This window comes from Myotis nattereri, assembly GCF_964212035.1.
Source record: "Myotis nattereri genome assembly, chromosome: X".
Taxonomy (NCBI): Eukaryota; Metazoa; Chordata; class Mammalia; order Chiroptera; family Vespertilionidae; genus Myotis; species Myotis nattereri.
Genome location: NC_138078.1, coordinates 114,410,227 through 114,434,594, shown reverse-complemented (window position 1 = coordinate 114,434,594; position 24,368 = coordinate 114,410,227). Strand labels below are relative to the sequence as shown.

The window sequence follows — 24,368 nt, the reverse complement described above, 5'->3', positions numbered from 1 at the left end:
GCATAAAACCAGAAATCAACTACAATAAAAACAATCAAAAAATCAAACACCTGGAGGCTAAATAGCATGCTATTAAACAATGACTGGGTTATCAGAGAGATCAAAGAAGAAATAAAAAGCATCATGGCAACAAACAACAATGAAAACACAACAATCCAAAATCTATGGGACACAGTGAAAGCAGTCTTGAGAGGGAAGTTCATAGCTCTACAAGCCTACCACAAAAAAACAAGCAACAATGGTAATAAATTAGCTAACCCTACAACTCAAACAGTCAGAAAGAGAGCAACAAGAAAAGCCCAGCGTGAACAGAAAGAAGGAATAATAAAGATCAAAGCGGAGATAAATGAAATAGAGACCAAAAAAAAAAAGAAAAATACAAAAGATCAACAAAACCAAGAGCTGGTTCTTTGAAAGGATAAACAAGATTGATGAACCTTTAGCCAGACTCACCAAGAAGCAAAGAGAGAGGACCCAAATAAATTAAATCAGAAATGAAAGAGGTGAAATAACAACTGATCCCACAGAAATGCAATTATGAAAAAATACCATGAACAGCTCTATTCTAACAAAAAGGACAACCTAGATGAAATGGACATATTCTTAGAAAAATACAAGCTCCCAAAACTCAACCAGGAAGAATCAAAAAACCTGAATAGGCCAATAACTACTGAAGAAATTGAAACAGCGATCAAAAATCTTCCAGCAAACAAAAGCCCTGGTATGGATGGCTTTACAGGGGAGTTCTACCAAGCATTCAAAGAAGAACTAAAACTTATCCTCCTCAGACTATTCCAAAAAATTCAAGAGGGAGGCACACTTCCAAGCTCTTTCCATGAAGCCAACATTACCCTAATCCCAAAACCAGATAAAGATACCACAAAAAAAGAGAACTACAGCCAATATCCTTGATGAACATAGATGCTAAAATCCTCAACAAAATTCTAGCAAATTAGATTCAGCAACACATTAGAAAGATCATACATCATAACCAAGTGAGATTTATTCCAGGGATGCAAGGATGGTACAATACCTGCAAATCAATAAATGTGATACATTACATAAACAAACTGAGAGACAAAAATCACATAGTCATACCAATTAAGGCAGAAAAAGCATTTGACAAAATCCAACACCCTTTTCTGATAAAAACTCTCAGCAAAGTGGGAATAGAGGGAACATACCTCAACATAATAAAAGCCTTATATGACAAACCTACAGCCAACATCATACTCAGTGGTCCAAAACTAACACCATTTGCCCTAAGAACAGGAACAAGACAGGGATGCCCATTCTCACCACTCCTGTTCGACATAGTACTAGAAGTACTAGCCATAGCAATCAGACAAGAAGAAGAAATAAAAGGCATCCAAATTGAAAAAGAAGAAGTAAAACTGTCCTTATTTGCAGATGACATGATACTATACATAGGAAACCCCAAAGACTCCATCAAAAAACTACTAGACCTAATAAATGAATTTGGCAATGTAGCAGGATACAAAATTAACACCCAAAAATCTATGGCCTTTTTATACACCAATAGTGAAATTACAGAAAGAGAGATTTAAAAATCCCATTTACCATTGCACCAAAAAAATTAATATATCTAGGAATAAAGTTAACCAAGGACGTAAAAGACCTGTACTCGGAAAACTACAGGACATTGAAAAAAGAGATAGAGGAAGACATAAACAAATGGAAGAACATACCATGTTCATGGATTGGTAGAATCAACATCATTAAAATGTCCACACTACCTAAAGCAATCTATAGATTCAATGCAATACCTATTAAAATACCAATGGCATATTTCAAAGATCTAGAACAAACTCTCCAAAAATTCATCTGGAATAAAACAAAAAACAAAAAATACCCCGAACAGTCACAGCTGTCCTGAGAAAGAAGAACAAAGTTGGAGGGATCACAATACCATACATCAAACTATATTACCAAGCCATGGTTCTCAAAACTGCCTGGTACTGGCACAAGAACAGACATATAGCAAGAACAGACATATAGCCCAATGGAACAGAATAGAGAACCCAGAAATTGACCCAAGTCATTATACTCAATTAATATTTGACAAAGGAGGCAAGAGCATACAATGGAGCCAAAATAGCCTCTTTAATAAATGGTGCTAGGAAATTTGGTCAGATACATGCAAAAAAAAAAAGAAAAATGAAACTAGATCACCAACTTACACCATACACAAAAACAAACTCAAAATGGCTAATGGACTTGTATGTAAGACGGGAAACCATAAAAATCCTACAAGACTCCATAGGCAGCAAATTTGCAGACATATGTTGTAGCAATATCTTTACAGGCACAGATCCTAGGGCAAGAGAGACTAAAGGGAAAATAAACAAATGGGACTACATCAAAACCAAAAGCTTCTGCACAGAAAAAGAAACCATCAACAAAACAAGAAAGCCCACTGCATGGGAGAATATATTTGCCAATGTTACCTCCGATAAGGGTTTAATCTCCAACATTTACAGGGAACTCATACAACTCATCAAAAGGAAGATAAACAATCCAATCAAAAAATAATCAAAATACCTAAATAGGCACTTTTCAAAAGAGGACATTCAGAAAGCCAAGAGACACATGAAAACATGCTCAAAGTCACTAATCATCGGAGAGATGCAAATCAAAACAACAATGAGGTACCATCTCACACCTGTCAGACTGGCTATCATCAACAAATCAACAAATGACAAGTGCTGGAGATGATGCAGAGAAAAAGGAGCCCTCCTTCACTGCTGGTGGGAATGCAGACTGGTGCAGCCATTGTGGAAAACAGTATGGCGTTTTCTCAAAAATTTAAAAATGGAACTGCCATTTGACCCAGTAAACCCACTTCTAGGAATATATCCCAAGAAAACAGAAACACCAGTCAGAAAGGATATATGCACCCCTATGTTCATAGCAGCACAATTTACAATAGCTAAGATTTGGAAATAGCCTAAATGCCCATCAGCTGATGAGTGGATTAGAAAACTATGGTACATCTACACAATGGAATACTACGCTGCTATAAAAAAGAAAGAATTCTTACCATTTGCAGCAGCATGGATGGAACTAGAGAGCATTATGCTAAGTGAATAAGCAAGGCAGTGAAATAAAAATACCACATGAACTCACTCATTTATGGATAATAAAGAACATTATAACCTGATGAACAAAAAGATAGATACAGAGCAGAGAAGCATCGAACAGACTGTCAAAGTACAGCAGGAAGGCTGGGGAGTGTTGGGGGTGGTAGGTAAGAGATCAACCGAAGGACTTGTATGCATGCATATAAGCATAACCAATGGACACAAGACACTGGGGGGGGGGGGCGGGTGAGAGCATGTGCTGGGGGGTAGGGGAGGCCAGGGGAAGGTCAATTGGGAAAAAAGGAGACATATGTACTACTATTTGTAATACTTTAAATAATAAAATAAAATTTTTTAAAATGAACATAAAGTTTAGTTAAATAGCTGGTGAATTCATTTATTCCAACTACGGTTAATGTAGTCAAACCCTAATGTTGGTTTTTGCCCCCTAACTCAATAACCTGATATTTAACATTTTGTTTGAGATTGTGTTGACAATTCCTACAGCTATAAACCTAGTACACCAAGCTACAATCACCTTGGAATCTGACACATGGGCCCATTCATAAGCCCAACTAAAATTAGAAAAGTAATCATTATATTCTAAAAATAACAATTACTAATACTATTTTTACACTTCATCAGGTACCTATATATGTAATCTCATTTAATTCTTAGCACAACTCTTGTTATGAAGTGGTTCTGTCACTGCTATTTCACAAATAAGGAAACTAAGGCCCTGATAGAAGACATGACTGGTGCACAGTCAAGCAGCTAGCTCAGTATCTCCTGACCCCTGGGGCCACTGCTATTTACACTCCTAAAAGTCTCTTCTTTTTATTCTTACCTTGGTTCCTTGCCTTGGACTTCCTCTACCTGAATTAGAATTCTGTCCCTTGAAAGCTGGGTGAAGGGTACATGGTGACTTTGTACCATTTTTGCAACTTCTTGTGAGTCCTACTCTTTCAAAATAAGTTATACCCGTAACAAAAAAAAATGATCTGAAGAGTAGAAAAAATCAGGTCAGTTGTCCAGTTGCTTTGAAAACCCAGTAAAAGTTGCCTCTGCTAATTTTTAAACTTTTTCACTAAGTCAGTTGTTAGGTCATCTTTTGTGGACCTAGCTGAATTTCCTAAGAGTCAGGCACGACTGAGTGCTGTCCTTCATGGAATCCACCCAAGATCCCTTACATCAGGCTTTCTCTAGTACAACATTTTCTCTAGGATTACTTCGTGGTTATGAGGTACACAGAAGGAATGCTAGCATGCAGTCAAGCAAGCCGAGAACCAGAACCATGCCAAAAACTATTTCTAGATTTGGTGTCAAATCTAAATTCTATGCTTTGACTTCATTTAGTGGTGCCTGCCACCTGTGCAAATACTAGGGGACCTACCAACACATTATCTGGTGGCCTCCATGAAAATATTACTGCTTGGGGTCCCATCACTAGGGGGCAACCTAAATTTCCCTATGGTAGAAGTGATATAACTCTAAACCCTGATGAACAAGGAAGAATAAGAAGGGAATCTGTATAAATTAGAGGGGTCAATATATCCCTTCGTTCTGATTTCTAATCACATAAATAATTTACCCTTGTATGTTCTACTTCACTGGTAAAGAGGGAGAAGGAAGACCCACTCCTTAGTAGGTATCTGACTCACATAAGATTATATAATTATTGAAAATTGTGTCCGTAACTTTGAGGCTTAAATTGGGGGAAAACAACCAACAACCTTATATCAAGGATCTAGCACATGCCAAGAGTTAAGACATAGCCTACCCCTCCAGGATTGTATGGTCTGGTGGGAGAATAAAGACCAGTGTCATCTGAGGAAGGTGAAAGTCATTCGGATTCAAAGGCCAGAGACACTCCATAGTTGGAGAATCAGAAAAAGCTTTGTGATTGTGAGTGTGCTAGATAGGGGAACCAAGACAGAGCTTTAAATGAATTTTGCATCTCTTTTTTTTGTAGGCCCATAACAGAAACCTGCTGTCCATAGATTTTGATCATATAACACGCACAGGAAAGATCTATGATGACCATCGGAAATTCACCCTTCGAATTCTTTATGACCAAACTGGACGACCTGTCCTGTGGTCTCCTGTAAGCAGATATAATGAAGTGAACATCACGTATTCACCTTCAGGACTGGTGACGTTTATTCAAAGAGGGATGTGGAATGAAAAAATGGAATATGACCAGAGTGGAAAAATAATTTCAAGAACTTGGGCTGATGGGAAAATTTGGAGCTATACCTACTTAGAAAAGGTAAGTATGTGGGGAAAATAAACTAGTTATGAGATCTGACTGAGAATATTGAAAGTGGTCCTAATTACCCACCTTGGTAAGAACTGGCAAGAGAAAAGTCTTTGTTCTGGGTGTGTGTGTTGGGGGGGGGGCGTGTCTATAAGAATAAGCTGTTTTGCAACTGAAAACTTTCCCTAACCCCACAGTCTGCCACCTACTTCAAATTGAAGTCAGGATAATGGCTTAGCTTTCTCCTCATTTGAGCATATTCAGTCATGCTCTTGAAAATGTATCTTTATTATTATGAAAGCCCATACTGAGGAAAATAGGTAGAAAATTATAAAATTGTGTGTTGATGTATCTTAGCTCTGTAAAAGAGCCTCTTACACAGAGGACGAAGAATTCTAATTGTGTTAGGATAGTCAGTGACATTTTAGTAGTATACATTTGAGGACTAATTTTCACAAGTAATCAACTGTCAGAGGGAATTGTGGCAGTGGGGCTCATAGGTTATAGTCATTTGTGTACAGCGAGTCTCCAGGAGCATCCATGATAGGAACTTGTGGCCTCTGTTTGGTAGGAATAGACAAGAACTTTAATCCCACCACCAAAACCATTTGTCAAACATCAGCCGTCACACAGCAAAATATCTTCTAGCCAGATCAGTAGCAGAGGACAATAACAGAAATTGATCTCTATCTGCCATCTCAATTTCTAATATCCTAAGATAGTGTCTCTTGTTTCCTCAATCTATCCATTCAACTGAAATTACCAGTGCTGAATTAATTTCTGAGAAAATTGAAAAATGTTTTCCCTTGACCAGTCAAGGGTAATGAGCACAAGGTGACTCTAGAAGCTCTTAGAAAAGTTATAGGAATTCATAGATCACAAGGCAAAATTTTGCTTTTGCACCCAACGATGCCAAGCCTTTCTGATATGCCCCCAGGGTTTCAAACAAAAGTGTGCCAGTGGTTGTATGTCATTATAAAAAATGATTGTACTATTTCCGAGAGTCAGTCACTGGGGAATTTGCCAAGTTAGAAATGCCTAGGAGATAAAGCTGGCCCCACTTGGGAGGCAGGATAAAGGAGGAAGTTTTCTGCTGTATCCCCCCATCCTTTTCTGCTGAAGAAATCTATTATATCTATATTCTCTACACTGGGAACATATGAATCTTATGAATCTTATAGAGTGGGACTTTCCTCTTTTGAATTGCAATAACAAGAATGACTGGCAAAATCATATGACTGATGTCCACAAAGGGCTGAACCTCTTACAAAATTAACCAAATCCAAATATTTGGTGTTATGTTTACATAAGCAAGACATATAATGATGGCCTTCATGTAAAAAAAGATGCCACTGTAATGGAATATAGGCTGGCTTATTTTTTCAGGAGTGAGGATGGATTTGCAGTGCTTCTTTCATGGGTCCTACATGTGGCCAGTGCAATAGCTAGCTCTCTTTAGGGAAACTACATGGGTTTAAACTCATAACCCCAACCTCATTAGCACTGTAGTCTGGCCCCTGAGCTAATTGCCTATGGATAGTTGCATCTGCCTCTCAGAAGACTTTCCCTTTAGGCTATCTATGCAATAACAAAAGAGCCTATTGAACACTTACATTTCAGCCCTGCATGCAGTATTAGGCTCAGAAGCAATTTTATTGTTTCTCTTTTCTGAATTAGCTGATTATTTCATCAAACTTACTTGAGTGAAGAATCATGTGAAGCAAACTTCACATAAGTTCTCTTTGCAGAAACTTTGTTGGCAATAATTCTTTCAAAACAAAACAAAGAAAATTATGTGAGACTGTCAGTGTCTTCAGTGGACAAAAATAAGACCTTATTGACACGGAATAATGTATCAAGAACAGCCCGGTGACTTCCAAAGACTAGTTTCTTGACAAGCGAGACAAACCAAATCACTTGTGCCTTTTAGTTTATTTTTGTCCCTTTCTTCATTTCTAATTTGTTCTCTAATTAAAACATAGCCCCTGACTTAAGCAATCCTATTATGCAAAACTCAGAACCTACAAAATACAAAATACATGGTTCTTTACTTTCTAAAAATTATTTACCATGGCATTGCAATGTTAGGTGATAACTAATTCACTGAATAGAGGTGATGATTAAATGAAATAACTTAATATAAAGCACCCTAGCACATCTTGTCATTCAAAAAAGTTAGTTTCTTTCTATTTGAATACTGCATTATAGTATTTATTTTAAAGTTGATAACTTAAATGCTAGCACTTACTGCTACTTGAAGGTAAATTAACACAGGAAAGAGTGGAAGGGAGGGAAGAAATTAAAGCATCTTTGAAATTGTGATTCTAGGGGGAAAAGGGAAAGAATATTGAATTTATAAAATCCTATTTACATGTAACTTTTTCAATGATGTAATCAGGTTCTCTGTCTTCCTACGCTCATTTCAGTCCTCTCTTGAACATGGCCTTTGCTTGCACATTTTTTCACTATATCTGGGGAAGAGCAAGGACAAAGAGGCTGGCTTTTGTACTATATTTTAAAGTACAAATTCTCAAACTTTCAAATGTATATTTCTTTTTATACCTCAAAATACCTCTGGTATTACCTCTGTAAATTTGCTTGCCATCCCTATACCATGATATATTTTAAAAGCAACAGCAGATATTTCACCTGAAGGTGCAGAAATTTTGTAAAATTTCTTTGACTTCCTCTAGAATAAGTGAAAGTTATACGGATCATTTTTATGCACAATGGTTTGTAGCCATTAGGAGAAAAATAATTATTTGGGTAATAGCTGAAGTTGCTTAAATAATCTCTTCTCTATTAAAAAATCAATTATTGTTTCTTAAATTTTCTGTGTGGTCATTAATTCTCTATTTTGATTTATGAGACTCCTCTGAATTAATTATATTTAGAAGACTTGTGGAGCTAAAATTTTGTATTACAGTAAATGTAAATCTTTCAGCTTCCTGAAATCATTCTTAAGAACTTCATTTCTAAGATGCATTTAAATATATTTTATAATCATTTAATAAGATGCTTTAGTCTGATACATTTACACAAAATTGCCTCTTTGGGGTTGAAAATTTCAAAGGCAGCCTGGAGGGACAGATGCAGCCTGTGGCCATGAGCTTTCAGGTGGCCCCACACTGACATCTGGTGGTTATTCGAACCTCTACCATTTCATTTCTATTGTTTAAAGGAGTACTGGTGGTATACAGGCGTGATTGTTCTTTTCCTCTTCTTCTTTTCAATAATCTCTTTAGGACCTCAAATCAATTTTACAAAATAAAAAGTCTTCCACTCTATTGTTTAGACTAATAGGAAATGGCCTTTCATCCTTTAGCAGCACTGTGGGCGTTGTATGGACCCCTAAGCATTGTTTTTGAACAAACATAATAATGCCCACCCAAAGTGAAATAGCAGCCAAGTGAGAGCTAAATGGTATTCTGACATCACAATGGTTACATTCACGAGATTTCCAATCATGTCATCCACATTCTTTCATTGACAGGGAGCTTTAAAATGGACTAGGGAGTTTTAGAGACAGTGCAGCATCAGTACCACCTAGAACAGGGTCAGGCAGTGGTTGACTGCAGCGTGGAGGATATGAGCAGGGGAGAAAAAACGGTGGCGATGTGCAATCAATGTTTGGCAAGGTTGATACAGCTACTGGGAAAGGCATGGCCCTAGCAGGCTGATACTAGATAATGTGTGAAAGCCACATAGTGATTGTCTCTGGCCTGCATCACAGGTGACAGATGTTATTTGTTTATGGCCAGTTGATAGAAGAGAGTGAAAATGAGCTGGGAAATCTGACTTTTGGCATTGAGTCATTAAAGACATTTCCCACCAATTCGCCCCAGGTTCTGCTTGGTCAAGGAGGAGGTTCTCCCTTTGTGTCCTCATGTCCACACAGGAGTGCAGTGGGGTTTTCAGAGCTGCAGGTTGTCCACAGGTGGTGAGGTGACAGAGTTTCCACCTGCAGCTCTGTATCCCCTGGTGGAGTACATGATTGAAAAGAAAGGATGAGTGAATGGGCAAATAAATGCTGACTTGGACTTCACAGTATTGACATGTGATTCAAAATCAATAATTCTCAGAAGGTCAGGGAGGATATGTAGTTTCAAAGACTTAGATGTACATTATGTGTGTTGCTATAATTCATATAAATATTTATGTAATTTATATTTAGAAGATAAAAAGTTACTTATGTTTTCATAACAGAAACTTCAGAAAGTAAACCTCAACTAAGTCTTTTTGCTTGACAAGGGAATTCTCAAGAAGGGAGGGGTAAAGCTTCCTTGGGGAGTTACATCAGAATTTCTCAGAGTGAGCAATTTTTCTTTTTCTTAAAAGATGAGATTTTAATGCTTTTCAATTAGAAAAAGGGTTGACTCCTCCCAAAAACAGTGCTCTTTTTTATATCTAGATTCAAGATTAAAATAAGATAAGCCATTATCATTGAAACTAGAGGCCCAGTGCACAAAATTCATGCACAGGAGGGGGTCCCCTCAGCCCAGCCTGAACCCTCTCCAATCTAGGACCCCTCAGGGGATGTCCAACTGCCAGTTTAGGCCCAATCCCTCTCACAATTCTGGACCACTGGCTCCTAATCGCTCACCTGCCTACCTGCCTGGTCGCCCCTAACTGGCCCCCCTGCCGACCTGGTTGCCTCTAAACACCTCCCCTGCCAACCTGGTCACCCCCAACTGCCCCCCTTGCTGGCCTGGTCTATCCTCATTGCCCCCCCCCCCCTGCTGACCATGTTGTCCCCAACTGCCCCCCCTGCTGGCCTGGTTGCTCCCAACTGCATCACCTTCTGCCAGCCTGGTCGCCTCTTACTGCCCACCCCTGCTGGCCTGGTCACCCCTGACTGCCCCCCCTGCCAGCCTGGTCACCCCTCACAGCCCCCACCCCCCCCACCAGCCTGGTCACCCCACCCAGCCTGCTGTTCAGTCGTTTGATCATCCCTCACTAACCTCCCTTCTGGCCTGGTTGTAGGCAGCCATTTTATGAGGGGGTAAGGGTTAATTTGCATATTACCTCTTTATTATATAGGATACCTTATAAAAGCAAAGTATTACATATGCCTCAACAAATAACTGTTTCTGAAATACAGATCAGGTTAGGGAGAGAGGGCTTATATAATCAGAGGATTTTCCACTTTAATGGCATGTTCCCCTAATACAGCTTAAAGCATGAATTGCAAAGCAATAATAATAATATTTTATGCAACTTTTCACAAAGACGTCTAGTACATGAAGTCAACCGACACTTTTTGGTGACTATAACTTAACTAGAGGCCCGGTGCACAAAAATTTGTGCACTCGGAGGGAAGGGGGGGTCCCTCAGCCCGGCCTGTGCCCTCTCGCAGTCTGGGACCCCTTGGGAGATAACGACCTGCTGGCTTAGGCCTGCTCCTGGTTGGCAGAGGGCAGGCCCAATCCCTCGGTGCAGACCCTGGTCAGGCTCAGAGCAGGGCCGATTGGGGAGTTGGGGCACCGCCGCTGTCATGCACAGAGCAGGGCGGATCGGGAGGTTGCGATGCCACCCTCAGTCACGCTCAGGGTAGGGCTGATTGGGGGGTTGGGCCACCGCCCCCTGTCACACTCAAGGCAGGGTCGATGGGGAGGTTGCGGGGCCACCCCCTATCACGCACAGAGCAGGGCCAATCGGGGTTGGGGCGATTCCCCCTGTCACTCACAGAGCAGGGCCCATCAGGGGGATTCGGGCTCCGTACCCTGTCACGCACAGAGCAGGGCTGATCAGGGGGTTGGGGAGCTCCCCCCTGTCACTCACAGAGTAGGACCCATAGGGGAGTTGGGGCACCTCCCCGTCACACACAGAGCAGGGCGGATCAGGGGGTTGGGGCACCGTCACTGTCACACTCAGGGCAGGGCTGATGGGGAGGTTATGGCTCTACCCCATCACACACAGAGCAGGGCTTGTGTGTGTGTGTGGGGGGGGGGTTGGGGCGCCTCACCCTGTCACACACAGAGCAGGGCCGATCAGGGGGTTGGGGCGCCGCACCCTGTCACACACAGAACCACAGGGCTATCAGGGGGTTGGGGAGCTCCCCCCTATCAAGCACAGAGCAGGGCCAATAGGGAGGTTGTGGCCCCACCCCCTATTACACACAGAGCCGATCCTGGTGCCGGGAGGCCTCTCGGCTCTGCTGATCCCGGTGCTGGGAGGCATATTACCCTTTTACTATATAGGATAGAGCCCTGGTGCACGGGTGGGGGCCGGCTGGTTTGCCCTGAAGGGTGTCCTGGATCAGGGTGGGGGTCCCCACTGGGGTGCCTGGCCAGCCTGGGTGAGGGGATGATGGCTGTTTGCAGCTGGTCGCACACCCTTCAGGGTGGGGGTCCCCACTGGGGTGCCTGTCCAGTCTGGGTGAGGGGCTAAGGGCTGTTTTCAGGCTGGCGGGTGACAGAAGCTCCCAACTGCTCCTTTTTTTCTTTTTTTTTTTTTTATTCTGGGCCAGCTTTAGCTCTGAGGCTCCAACTCTTAGGCCTCCGCTGCTGAAAGCAGGTATCTGGTTTGTTTCGGTTCTATAATCGAAACAATGTATAACTCCAGCTCTGAGATCCCGGCTCGCTGAAAGCAGGTTTCTGAGGTTTTGTTTAGCTTCTATATTTGTTACAATGTTTCAAACTGCAGACTCAGAGGCCGTCAAGGCAGGCAGGGAACCGGGGAATGTTGGTTTCCTCCATCACTGAAGCAAGCAAGCCTCATGTTACTTTCAAGCTGCTTGGCTGCCGACCGCCATCTTGGCTGGCAGTTAATTTGCATATCGCCCTGATTAGCCAATGGGAAGGGTAGCAGTCATACACTAATTACCACGTTTCTCTTTTATTAGATAGGATGTGTGGCAAACCTTGCCCTCTATTTACCTCCTTCCAATTCATCTCCAAATGGAAACTGCAGTAACCTTTCTAGAATACGAACTTGAGTGTTTCTCACAGCTGTGCGAATGTCCTGACCTTCAACTTGCTTCCAGTGTTTCCCTGTTGCCAACATGTTTAAGTCCAAACTCCTTAGCATGGCTTAACAAGCCCAGTATGATCTAGATCCAGCCTACCTAACTGCCCTCATCTCTTGCCATTCACCACCACTTCCACCCCAACATACCCATTCTCTGGCCATACAAAATTCCTTGCATTCTCTGAAAAAAACATGTTTTCTTTCTTATCCAGACCCCCACAATACAATGCCCTCTGTCAAGATTACTCTCTCTCGCCCTAACTGGTTTGGCTCAGTGGCTAGAGCATCAGCCTGCGGACTGAAGGGTCCCAGGTTCGATTCCAGTCAAGGGCATGTACCTTGTTTGCGGGCACATCCTCAGTGGGGCATGTGCAGGAGGTAGCTGATCGATGTCTCTCTCTCATCGATGTTTCTAACTCTCTATCCTTCTCCCTTCCTCTCTGTAAAAAAATCAATAAAAATATTTTAAAAAAAATATTTTTTTTAAAAAGATTACTATCTCTCTACTCTGCTCCATCCACCTCTCTGCCTTCACCTATCCAACCCCTAGTCATCCTTTAGGTCTCAAAGTAGATGTACCTTTCACCAGGAAGCCTTCCCTGACCTCTTAAGTCTGGGTTAGCTGCTCTTCCTCTGCCTTCCAAAAGCACCCTGTAATTCCCCTGTCATAACACATTTTAACTATATTGTAATAGCTTGGTTACTTGTCTCTCTCCATTAAACTGTAAGTTCTATGTGGATAGACATCATTATTGACCACTACTGTATCAACTAGGACCCACCATAATGCCTGGCACATAGTGAGTGCTCAATAAATTTGTATTGAATGTCTGCATATGTATTTTCTTTCATCTCTTCCACTTCAGTGGTACATATTATGCTACTTTGCCTTTGTCTCCTTTCAGTCCGTGATGCTTCTCTTACACAGCCAGCGGCGTTACATCTTTGAGTATGACCAATCGGATTGTCTGCTCTCGGTCACCATGCCTAGTATGGTGCGCCACAGTTTACAAACCATGCTTTCAGTGAGCTACTACCGGAATATCTACACCCCACCGGACAGTAGCACTTCTTTTATCCAAGACTATAGTCGAGATGGCCGACTGCTACAGACCCTGCATGTGGGGACAGGGCGAAGAGTTTTATACAAGTACACCAAGCAAGCAAGGCTGTCCGAGATTCTCTATGATACCACTCAGGTCACATTAACATATGAAGAGTCTTCTGGAGTGATTAAGACAATACACCTGATGCACGATGGCTTCATTTGCACAATCAGATACAGGCAAACAGGTTTGTTATGAAAGGGTGGTGATGTGTATACCACATCATATTTTTAATGAGATTTTTGCTGCCCACAGTATGAGATAGAAACAATAACCTATAGACATTGAATCCAATAAACTGTCATTTTACTTATAAAAGTATCTTCTATTAACAATTCAAAATACATGCTACATGAAAGCTGATTCCTTAAAAACATGCAGTGTATTTCTCTTTTTCTCTCTCATTTCTCAAGAAAACTGAGATCTAAGTACCTAGTCTAACTGTGTACCCGTTCCTACTCACCACCAAGTCTTCCCAAAGATGCAGCTGCAAGATATGAATCTCACTGAAACTGGTTCATGCCCTGTATAACCTCTGTCTCAGCTGATGGCAAATTATCTTCAGAAGTCAGAATTTTGTATTATATTTCATCCTTGGAGTTTCTAAAGTGCCAAAATCCAGTTCCTTGAATACTGGACTTTGTCAAAAACCTGACCTCTGATTTTGTAACCCAGGTTAAATGAATTGAAAGTATTTTTGTCAGTGATTATAAAAAGAAAACATGTTTATAATATCAGTTTCCTCTTCTCAGCCAGTGAATGGGTTATTGCTTCTATAGTTCCTCTAATTCAAGTATTCTGTAATATAGAATATTTTAATTTTTTTTCAAGTCTGGTGACCACACTATGAGAATATATACAGTACTATGAAATGATATACCCAGACATTAGATATCAGAGGTTAATCTCATATTTTATTTTGAAAGTAAAAGCATTAATACTAAAGAAAATAACACTAGACCTTTTTGGTTGTTCAACATTAAACACCTAGCTTTGTTCTCATTATATTGATTTTTATTCCTCCAGGACCTCTTATTGGACGCCAGATTTTCCGATTCAGTGAAGAAGGTCTTGTAAATGCTCGGTTTGACTACAGCTACAACAACTTCCGCGTCACCAGCATGCAAGCTGTGATAAATGAAACCCCTTTGCCCATAGACCTGTACCGATATGTTGATGTCTCTGGTAGAACAGAGCAGTTTGGAAAATTTAGTGTGATCAATTATGACTTAAATCAGGTCATAACTACTACAGTGATGAAGCACACCAAAATCTTCAGTGCCAATGGCCAAGTTATTGAAGTCCAATATGAAATCCTAAAGGCAATTGCCTACTGGATGACTATTCAATATGATAATATGGGCCGAATGGTAATATGTGATATAAGAGTAGGAGTAGATGCCAATATAACAAGATATTTCTATGAATACGATGCTGATGGACAACTTCAAACTGTTTCTGTAAATGATAAAACCCAGTGGCGTTATAGTTATGATCTGAATGGCAACATCAACCTTTTAAGCCATGGGAATAGTGCTCGTCTTACTCCTCTCCGATATGACCTCCGGGATCGCATCACCAGACTAGGAGAAATTCAGTATAAAATGGATGAAGATGGCTTTCTGAGGCAAAGGGGAAATGATATCTTTGAATATAATTCTAACGGTCTGCTGCAGAAAGCCTACAATAAGGCTTCTGGCTGGAGTGTGCAGTATTACTATGACGGGCTTGGACGACGTGTTGCCAGTAAGTCCAGCCTAGGACAGCACCTCCAGTTCTTCTATGCAGACCTTGCCAACCCCATAAGAGTTACTCATTTGTACAACCACACAAGCTCAGAGATTACATCCCTGTATTATGATCTCCAAGGTCACCTTATTGCCATGGAGCTAAGCAGCGGTGACGAATATTATGTAGCCTGTGATAATACAGGCACCCCACTGGCTGTGTTCAGCAGTCGAGGTCAGGTGATAAAAGAGATATTGTACACGCCCTATGGAGATATCTATCATGACACTTACCCTGACTTTCAGGTCATCATTGGTTTTCATGGAGGACTCTATGATTTCCTTACTAAATTAGTGCACCTGGGGCAAAGGGATTATGATGTTGTTGCTGGTAGATGGACGACGCCTAATCATCACATATGGAAACAGTTGAACCTCCTTCCTAAACCATTCAACCTCTACTCCTTTGAAAATAACTACCCGGTTGGCAAAATTCAAGATGTTGCAAAGTATACCACAGGTATTTAAACAGTGTAAAACTTTACACTAGAGTAAAGTGATAACTCAATGGTGTTTATCACATAATCTCAATGCCTTTGTAAATATGCTTCCTCTTCCTGCCAGTTAGCCCACAAGTTATTGTGCAGTTACTCTCTTCCTTAGTCTTCTAGAGTGAGAAAAACTGTTCATAAATACGATGCTTTTGCATTGAAGTATATCTTTACTTCCCTTGTAAGCTTTCTTTTTGTAGTTTTCATGCTTAAAAACTTACACAAATAATTTTATAAAAGAAAAATTCAATATCTGTTGCATCAAATAAATCTAATATCACAGTCTGTGTGGCCTTAATACCACTACATGTTAAGAATTTCAGTACATACCTGTCTGTGTGGCCTTAATACCACTACCATGTTAAGAATTTCAGTACATGCCCTAGCTGGTTTGACTCAGTGGATAGAGCATCGGCCTGCAGACTGAAGGGTCCCAGGTTTGATTCTGGCCAAGGGTACATGCCTGGTTTGTGGGCTCAGTCCCCATTGGGGGCATGCAGGAGGCAGCTGATCAATGATTCTCTCATTACTGATGTTTCTATATCTCTCTATCCCTCTCCCTTCCTCTCTGAAATCAATAAAAATATATATAAAAAAAGAATTTTAGTACAAAAAAAAGGACCTCACCATGTAGCTCAGTTGGTTAGAACATTGTCCTGATACACCAAGGTTTCACGCATGATCCCTGTTCAGAGCACATACGAGAATCAACTAATGAATGCATTAATAAGCGGAACAACAAATCTCTCTCTCTCTCTCTCTCTCTCTCTCTCTCTCTCTCTCTCTCTCTCTCTCCCTATTTAAGAAAAAGAAATAAATTTTTAAAAATAAAAACAAGAATTTCAGTGCAGTGAAATGAGCCTATCTGTGATTATCCATGAACCAAAAGGTTTCCCAGTAGAGGACCATATGTTTTAGAGTGAGTGATATAAGGGGGAATTTCATTCCTAACTTCCCATTGACCAAACATATTGAAGGCAGGAGAAGCATCTTTAAAGCTTTCCATAAAGGTTATAAACTAAGGCCTTTAAAATTTTTTCCCTTTAATTTTGTGTCTCATAGACATTGGCAGTTGGTTGGAGCTATTTGGTTTCCAGCTACACAATGTACTACCTGGATTTCCCAAACCAGAGTTAGAAAATTTGGAATTAACTTATGAGCTTCTACAGCTTCAGACAAAAACTCAAGAGTGGGATCCTGGAAAGGTTAGTATGTTTTACCAACTCTACTTAACTGAAAAATAAAACACAAAAAAAAACACAGGAGAGCATTCAACACCATGAAATGGTATTAACATATATTTGGTTACTTATTTTTGATTGTCTTTAATATTCACTAAAATATCATGATTAAGGACAAAGTAGAACAAAAGCTTTAATGGGGAAAGAATCAGGGGATTAGAGCTCTTGGAAAAGAAAAGACTAACATGTGACTTGATGACTAGTGGGGTAGACAAGCACAGGAAAGAGGAAGTGAACTTATAAAATTCTGAAATGGGCTACCAAGGTCAATTAGAGAGTCTATATAAAGAAAATTGTTCATGAAAAGACATGAAAACATCAGATTTCCAACTGCAAAATAATCTAGGGCAAAATGCATGAAGAGCATGGGAATAACAGAATTAAATTATTTTGATAAAGAAAAAAATATATAAGCAGTGAAGCAAAAATAATATTACAGTGATAGTCTCTGGAAAAATATAAATACCAAACCCTTCATGTTTTAGCAGATGATTTTGTCAGGAGTATTAGGTGCAAATGAGAACAAGAAGGAACTTTTTCTTTTAATTGAAAAAATAAGAATTTCTGTGTTAGCAAAAAAAAAAATGGCTTTAGCAACATAAAACTGAAATGTGTGTGGGAGAGCTTAAAATGTAAGTGTAAAAAAAATATAAGGGAAAAGAAATTTGAAATAAGTCCTATAGACTTTTCCTTTTTTGTAAATACATATAATATGTAAATGCTTTTTGTAATTAAAAGTCCTAAAGAAGTTTAGCAACATGTTGAAAATTGCTGAAGCTTTCTATTGGATACTTGAAGGTTCATTATTCTGTTCTCTGTTTCTCCATATGTTTGCAAATTTTCATAATAAAAAGGGTTTTTATTTTAAGTTCACGTAAAAAGGTCAGCAAACTTCTTGCTGGTTTGCTGTTGTTATTTATAAGGTCATAACTGCTTGAAAGCAAGAATAATGCCGTATGCATCTCTTTATATCTCCCTGTGCCTAACATATTACTCTACACACAGTCATAACAGCTAGTTGGTTTTAATTAAATTGGCAAACATGAAATGTCTTTGTTTGGGGGGAGCTGGACCCACTTAATTTGAAGTGCCTTCTAGCTCTCAATTTCTGTGCTATCAAGTTTGAACATATTTCCTTATGTTTAACTCACCAAGATACCAAGAAATGCATGCCAAGTAATCATGTCACCTGTTAGTCTTTTCTTTCCAAATCTCTGATGAAGAGATTCCAAATTTGGCTTGTTTTTAAATCACAAACCAGCAAATTGCAAGCCTTTGCTTTCCACAGTCAGCAACCGTATGGCAGGTGTTTAATCCTGTACCACATTTGCAGTGTGCCTTTCTTCTTTCCTAGACTATCTTGGGTATTCAGTGTGAGCTCCAGAAACAGCTCAGGAATTTCATTTCCTTGGACCAACTTCCCATGACTCCCCGATACAATGATGGACGATGCCTTGAAGGAGGGAAGCAACCAAGGTTCGCCTCTGTTCCTTCTGTTTTTGGAAAAGGTATAAAATTCGCCATCAAGGATGGCATAGTGACAGCCGATATTATAGGAGTAGCCAATGAAGATAGCAGACGGCTTGCTGCCATTCTCAATAATGCTCATTACCTGGAAAACCTACATTTTACCATTGATGGGAGGGACACTCACTACTTCATTAAGCTTGGGTCTCTGGAGGAAGACCTGGTGCTCATCGGTAACACTGGGGGGAGGCGGATTCTAGAGAATGGTGTCAATGTCACTGTGTCCCAGATGACTTCTGTGTTGAATGGGAGGACTAGACGGTTTGCAGATATCCAGCTCCAGCACGGGGCTCTGTGCTTCAACATCCGGTATGGGACAACGGTCGAAGAGGAAAAGAATCACGTGTTGGAGATTGCCAGACAGCGCGCTGTGGCCCAGGCCTGGACTAAGGAACAAAGAAGGTTGCAAGAAGGGGAAGAGGGTATTCGGGCGTGGACAGAGGGGGAAAAGCAGCAGCTTTTGAGCACCGGGAGGGTACAAGGTTATGATGGGTATTTTGTTTTGTCTGTTGAGCAGTATTTAGAACTCTCTGACAGTGCCAACAATATTCACTTTATGAGACAGAGTGAAATAGGCAGGAGGTAACAAAAAAAATCTCTGCCTTTGCGTCACCAAAGACTGCCTGTTTTTAAAACATAAAATGGTTTATTGTATTGGTTTTCTAGATCAGAACTCTGTATATGTAAATATGGAGGGAAAACATATCCAACTGCCTTTCAATGTGACGGAAGATGGTATTTTAATATTGTTTAAACTCTTTAAGAAATGACAGATTTTTAGTTCTCGTGTGGCAGTATTCAAAATAACACAAGTAGAACTGAAACAGCTAAAAACAAAAGGTTTTCAGAAAGCACCACTTTAAATTTGTCGAGTCATGCATATATATATATACAGAATATACAGAATATATGTATATATATTCAAATATACAGAAAGATCCCAAGGTTCTTTATCTCTATTGCGACATGAAGTTTCGTATTTAACTGTTGGCAGAAAAAGTGGTGCAATAAGTATCTAAACCTTGCATTTCGCAAGAATGCCAACACTTTCACATTTTCCAGATCTGCTATAGGACACTTCAAAGAAGTATGAAATGTCCTCAGCCACGATCTCCTAGAGTCGAGAACCATTTGCCCTTCCTCCCTGATTATTCCTTCCTGCTTGTTAAAGTAAATGCCATGTTGTTGTGCTGTGTTTTGGCGTGTGGTGGCTGCGTTCTGTCTACCATGCTTCCCTATGGGTGTGGTACCCAGACTGAATTGCCACAATTTGCTTGTGTGCGCCTGATTCCGAGGCAGCTGGCCAATGTAACTTCTCCCATACCACCTGTTTTGACTAAATTTTGTTTTACTAAATTGTCCAGCTGTATTGGCGTCATGTAAGCATAGCTTTTATTAACCTGGGTAGCAATTTCTCATTTATATATAGGGTGTGTTTTGGTCATAGTTTCACATTAGTGATTCAGTATTTATACACTAATCCAATGGTTTTGTGCACACGAAAGGTGACTTACTACAAAGTGTGATTCTGGTACAAAAAAAAGAGAGGCTTTAGCAGGCATATATGCCTGGGATGCCGATAAATTACATTCACTACTACTGCAGAAATTTATAAGAGCCAAAACCTTTAAAAACTAGACTGAATACTAAGCTTGAAATGAAAGTATCAAAGGGGAGACCAAGCTAAACATCACAGTAGTTGCTCTACATTGTTTCAGCTCAGTTAGATTTATCTTTTAAATGTACCATTCTGTATTGAACATCTCCCAACCATAGTCAGGAAATTTAATTAAGTGTACCCTTTCCAACCTAAAACATTTCAACTAATTATAGAGAGACAGACTATTTTTTATTAAAATAATGTATATGGTTAGTTATTTTAGTTCTCTGTCTTTGCCCATTAAATTGATTTAATCATATCTCCTGCCTAGGAAAATTACTATTTTCCAGGAAGGAAATGTGATTTTCTTCTGCGATCATTTAAAAGTTGGGAAAAGATTAGAATTAGTGTTAATGTCAGCTGCAGTTTCTCAATCTCTGAGAATCCTGTAGTAAAAGAAGCCTCTTGGTGAGCTGGGAGATTTGTGCCCAGTGACAAAGAGACAGTTTGTAAAATGCTGTGTAATTGGAAGTTACCATGAATGAAAATGCGTGACAGCATGATGTGGCCCATAGAAAATCCCCCTGAGCCAGCTTCAGCACTTTCATACCAAGTCTGAACACTTGCTATGTCTAAAGGAGAATTTACGATGGGATGTTACAGTCTGGATTCTTTCCAGCTACTACCTAAATGCAGTGTGGGGGTCATTGCCTTGCTTTGTGACGACAGTGTCTTTGAAAATATGCAAAGTCAGAATCCAGGCTCAGGCCAAGGTTTTTAAAGAGTCTGGCTCCTTACTACACAATGTAGAGTGAGGGAAAAGCAAAACCCACAGATTGTAGGGGAGGGTTTATCTAAGCATTTCATTTTCAAAACCTTCAGGTTGGCATTACCACATTCTTACACATGTATCGAAAGACAGTGAGAGAGGGAAAAGATTCATGATTAACTCATCTCTCTTTTGAATTGGAAGAACACCAACTCAAGAGATTACTAATCCAGACTACAATCATATTATTGGTTTTTATCCCTGAATCAGGAGTGTGTTACTGGTACAGTATTTATTCAGGATGGGATTCTAAAATGACTTACAAACTTGTTGAAAATTTGAATACCTCCACACCAGCCTAAAAATTGACCTTAAGTTCCTAGAATTTCTGATGTTCTTTTAAATTAATGGAAAAATAATTTGTGAACTGTATATAGAGAGTGCATTCATAAGTGTGATGATGTATTTTATCACTAGTCCAAGATGTCGATATTAGAGTCTATTTTGCTTATATTTTAAGTGTTATAATTTTTGCAATTCACTGATGGTGTATCATTTTCAAACTGCTTTAAATATTCATTAGAAACAAATATTTGAAGATTTACTTAATAATAATTACCTTAAACTGTGCATTTCTAGTTTGTAATATATATTTATTTAGTTTGTGCCTTTAGTTTCTGAAAGTTATATTTGTAATATATTCAGAAAATGCACTTTTTATCACTTACAGCTGTGGTTTTCATACTGCCTTGAACTATTACTGTTCTCTTTACCACTTCCAAAGTTTTTTGGAGGAAAGAGAAAAACCCCAAAGGTTAGAACTAATGAGTAGTAAATATAAGAGAAACATTTTGGCATTTCTTATTAAGAATGTAGAGATATTGAGTACATTGCTTCCTATTTGGCTGAATACAAAGAATGCCTTCATTGACTTGTAGTTCTGAAGTTTAAATTAAAGACAGGACAATTAATTTGCATTTCCTGATGAAAGTAAACACATTTTAAAGAGAAATAGTTGCCCTAACCGGTTTGGCTCAATGGACAGAGCATCGACCTGCAGACTCAAGGGTCCCAGGTTCGATTCCGGTCAAGGGCATGTACCTTGGTTGCAGGCACATACCCAGTAGGGAGTGTGCAAGAGGCAGCTGATCAACGTTTCTCTCATCGATGTTTCTAACTCTCTGTTCCTCTCTGTAAGAAATCAATAAAATATATTTTAAAAAAAGAGAAATAGTTGATGTTTCACACCCAACATACAGGCAGCTGACACTAAACAGCCATACCCTATTTAATCAGTTAGAGTGAGAGCACAGTAGTTGAGCCCTCCTCTGAAGAACATTCTGGGCTGGAGGCCGGGAACACTCTGTGGTTGTATTCCCTGTGTTTTTTTCTAGTTAGGCCCATTTTATTTGTGCTTTTTTGTTATTACCTTGGTTTGTTTTTACTTTTGCACTATAGTCTAGAGATCCAAATGAGCTGAAAAGTTCACAGTTTAACAGACATTTAAATACTTTATTTTTAGTTGTCATTCTAATCATTATTGATTAGAAGCATGACTCCTGAGAGGGAAATAAAGCCCAAAATTTAGCAAAATACTCACTATATAAATAGGCATATGTTTTATTTTTAACCCAGCAAAATAATGTATAAAATAAGCGTGTCCTTCACTGTCAATTTATCTAGAAGATCTATAATATATAGACTATATAAATATATATATAATATATGCAACATAGCCAAATGAATGAAAACTTAATAATGTATAATTTGGAACTCATATGCTAACTACATAGAGAGGTCTAAAAGTAAATTATAATTTTCACAAGATTTTTCTTTTTCATCACTGTTGGCACAGTTTCAAGCATTCTACCATGTTATTTCTACATTTTTCTTCTTTCTTTTCTTTCCTTTTAAAAAATATATATATTTTTAACCAGACCAGGCCCCACTATAATACCGTAACCTAAGAGAGTCAGGGTAAAGTTTTTGCATTTATGAAGATATGTTTCTGTAAGAACAATTGTAGTGGCGTTCAGTGGTAATGGAAGCAAAAGTACAGTAATCAAGTATTGAAAGAAACTTGGAGAGACTGGGGTGTATTATAGCTTATGGAAAACAGAAGGCTACAGACTGGATGCAACATTCTTGTTTTCTTGGAGAAACTCACATACACATAGCCGACCTGACTAGTACTAGATTCAGACTGCTCTTCCACAGCCTTCTGTAATGTTGTTTATTCTGAAAAAGAAAAAAAAAGAAAAAAAAGAAAAACAAAAAAAAAAAAAACGGAAAACAACAAACAGCAACAAAAAAGAATTCAACCACAAAATAGTGACTGTTATGTCAGTGTGTCCTTCATGTGAAAGCTATTAAGGACCAAATATACTACTGTGTGTAAGAAGAAATTACTTCCTAAACAGTAAGTGAAAATAGTTAGAGTTAAACTTGCTGTGGATTTTGTCTTGGCGGTTGTCATCTTACATTATTTGTCAAAGGAAATGTGTTTGGCAGTTAAAAATCTTTCCTTAGATTTAGTGGTGGACTTTAACCTCTTAAATAAATGTTAGTATATCAGATTGTGTCCTTGAAAAATATTTTACTTGTATGAATCATGACAATGTCTAGATCTTTACTATTCTTCTGGCAAAAGCATCAGTAAGAGAAAAGGTGAAAAAGAGAAGTATAGCCTTTATGTCAGAAAAATATTCTTTTTAGCTGCTTACTTTCTCATGAGAAGTAAAGATGTTTACAGTGTATGCCAAGATTTTCAGTTTCTATATAACAACAGTTAGAGGTTCTAATCATACTGAAAATTGTGTTATAATGGCCTGAGCCATGTTGCTAGGAAACAATAGGTTCCAATTTTGTATTCCTGCTCTCACTCCTGTGCTGAAAAGTGACTGGATACTGTACAGGTTCATGTTCTCTGGCTGCAGTTAAATGGTCTTTTGCATTTTGCTCTGGTTTTCAGGCCAGAAGCATGCATTTTTCTACAAGAGCATCACAACAACATGCTGTAAATATTTAAAGTTCAACATTATGTGTCGATATTTGAAAGAAAAAAGTACTTTGAATATTTCGTTTTTAAAAAATAAAATAGCAAATGAACGCTGCGTCCCATTTTATTCATGCGCCAAATGACCTTCTCTAGTCAGTCCAGTCACCTGAGGTGAAAAGGGGCTCCCCTATCAGGAAACAATAAACCTGTGCTTTATTGAAAATATAGGCGCAAAAAAAAAAAAAGGCACTAATCCTAAGCAGACATCTCTTCATTTTATTTTTCATACAAATAGAATATCTGGCACAAATGACCATTTAGGGAAAAAAATTTTAAAAAAAGAATAGTAGCTATTGAAATTTTAAATGCCTCTAGGCTATGACTTGTAAAAATGTTTCTCTCCTGTTGATGCGTTTCTGGGCAATAGAAAGAATATCAAGAATTGTAAGATGGGGCTGGGGGAGGGTTAGGAGAGCAGGGTACTCAAATGCATTGGTAACGAAATAAATGGCAGGGAGGGCA

General features: G+C 39.2%; 1 protein-coding gene across 1 annotated transcript in view; it reads left to right on the top strand.

Moving 5' to 3' along the window:
* TENM1 (teneurin transmembrane protein 1) overlaps nucleotides 1-20,014 on the top strand; it is a 934,848-nt gene extending 914,834 nt beyond the window's left edge. The window contains exons 31-35 of the mRNA XM_081115196.1: nucleotides 5,074-5,370; nucleotides 13,233-13,620; nucleotides 14,460-15,680; nucleotides 16,774-16,916; nucleotides 18,307-20,014. Coding sequence (XP_080971322.1) covers nucleotides 5,074-5,370; nucleotides 13,233-13,620; nucleotides 14,460-15,680; nucleotides 16,774-16,916; nucleotides 18,307-19,065 — 2,808 coding nt within the window. The 3' untranslated portion in view covers nucleotides 19,066-20,014. The remainder of the gene's footprint in view (nucleotides 1-5,073; nucleotides 5,371-13,232; nucleotides 13,621-14,459; nucleotides 15,681-16,773; nucleotides 16,917-18,306) is intronic.
* The last annotated feature ends 4,354 nt before the right edge of the window (nucleotides 20,015-24,368 follow it).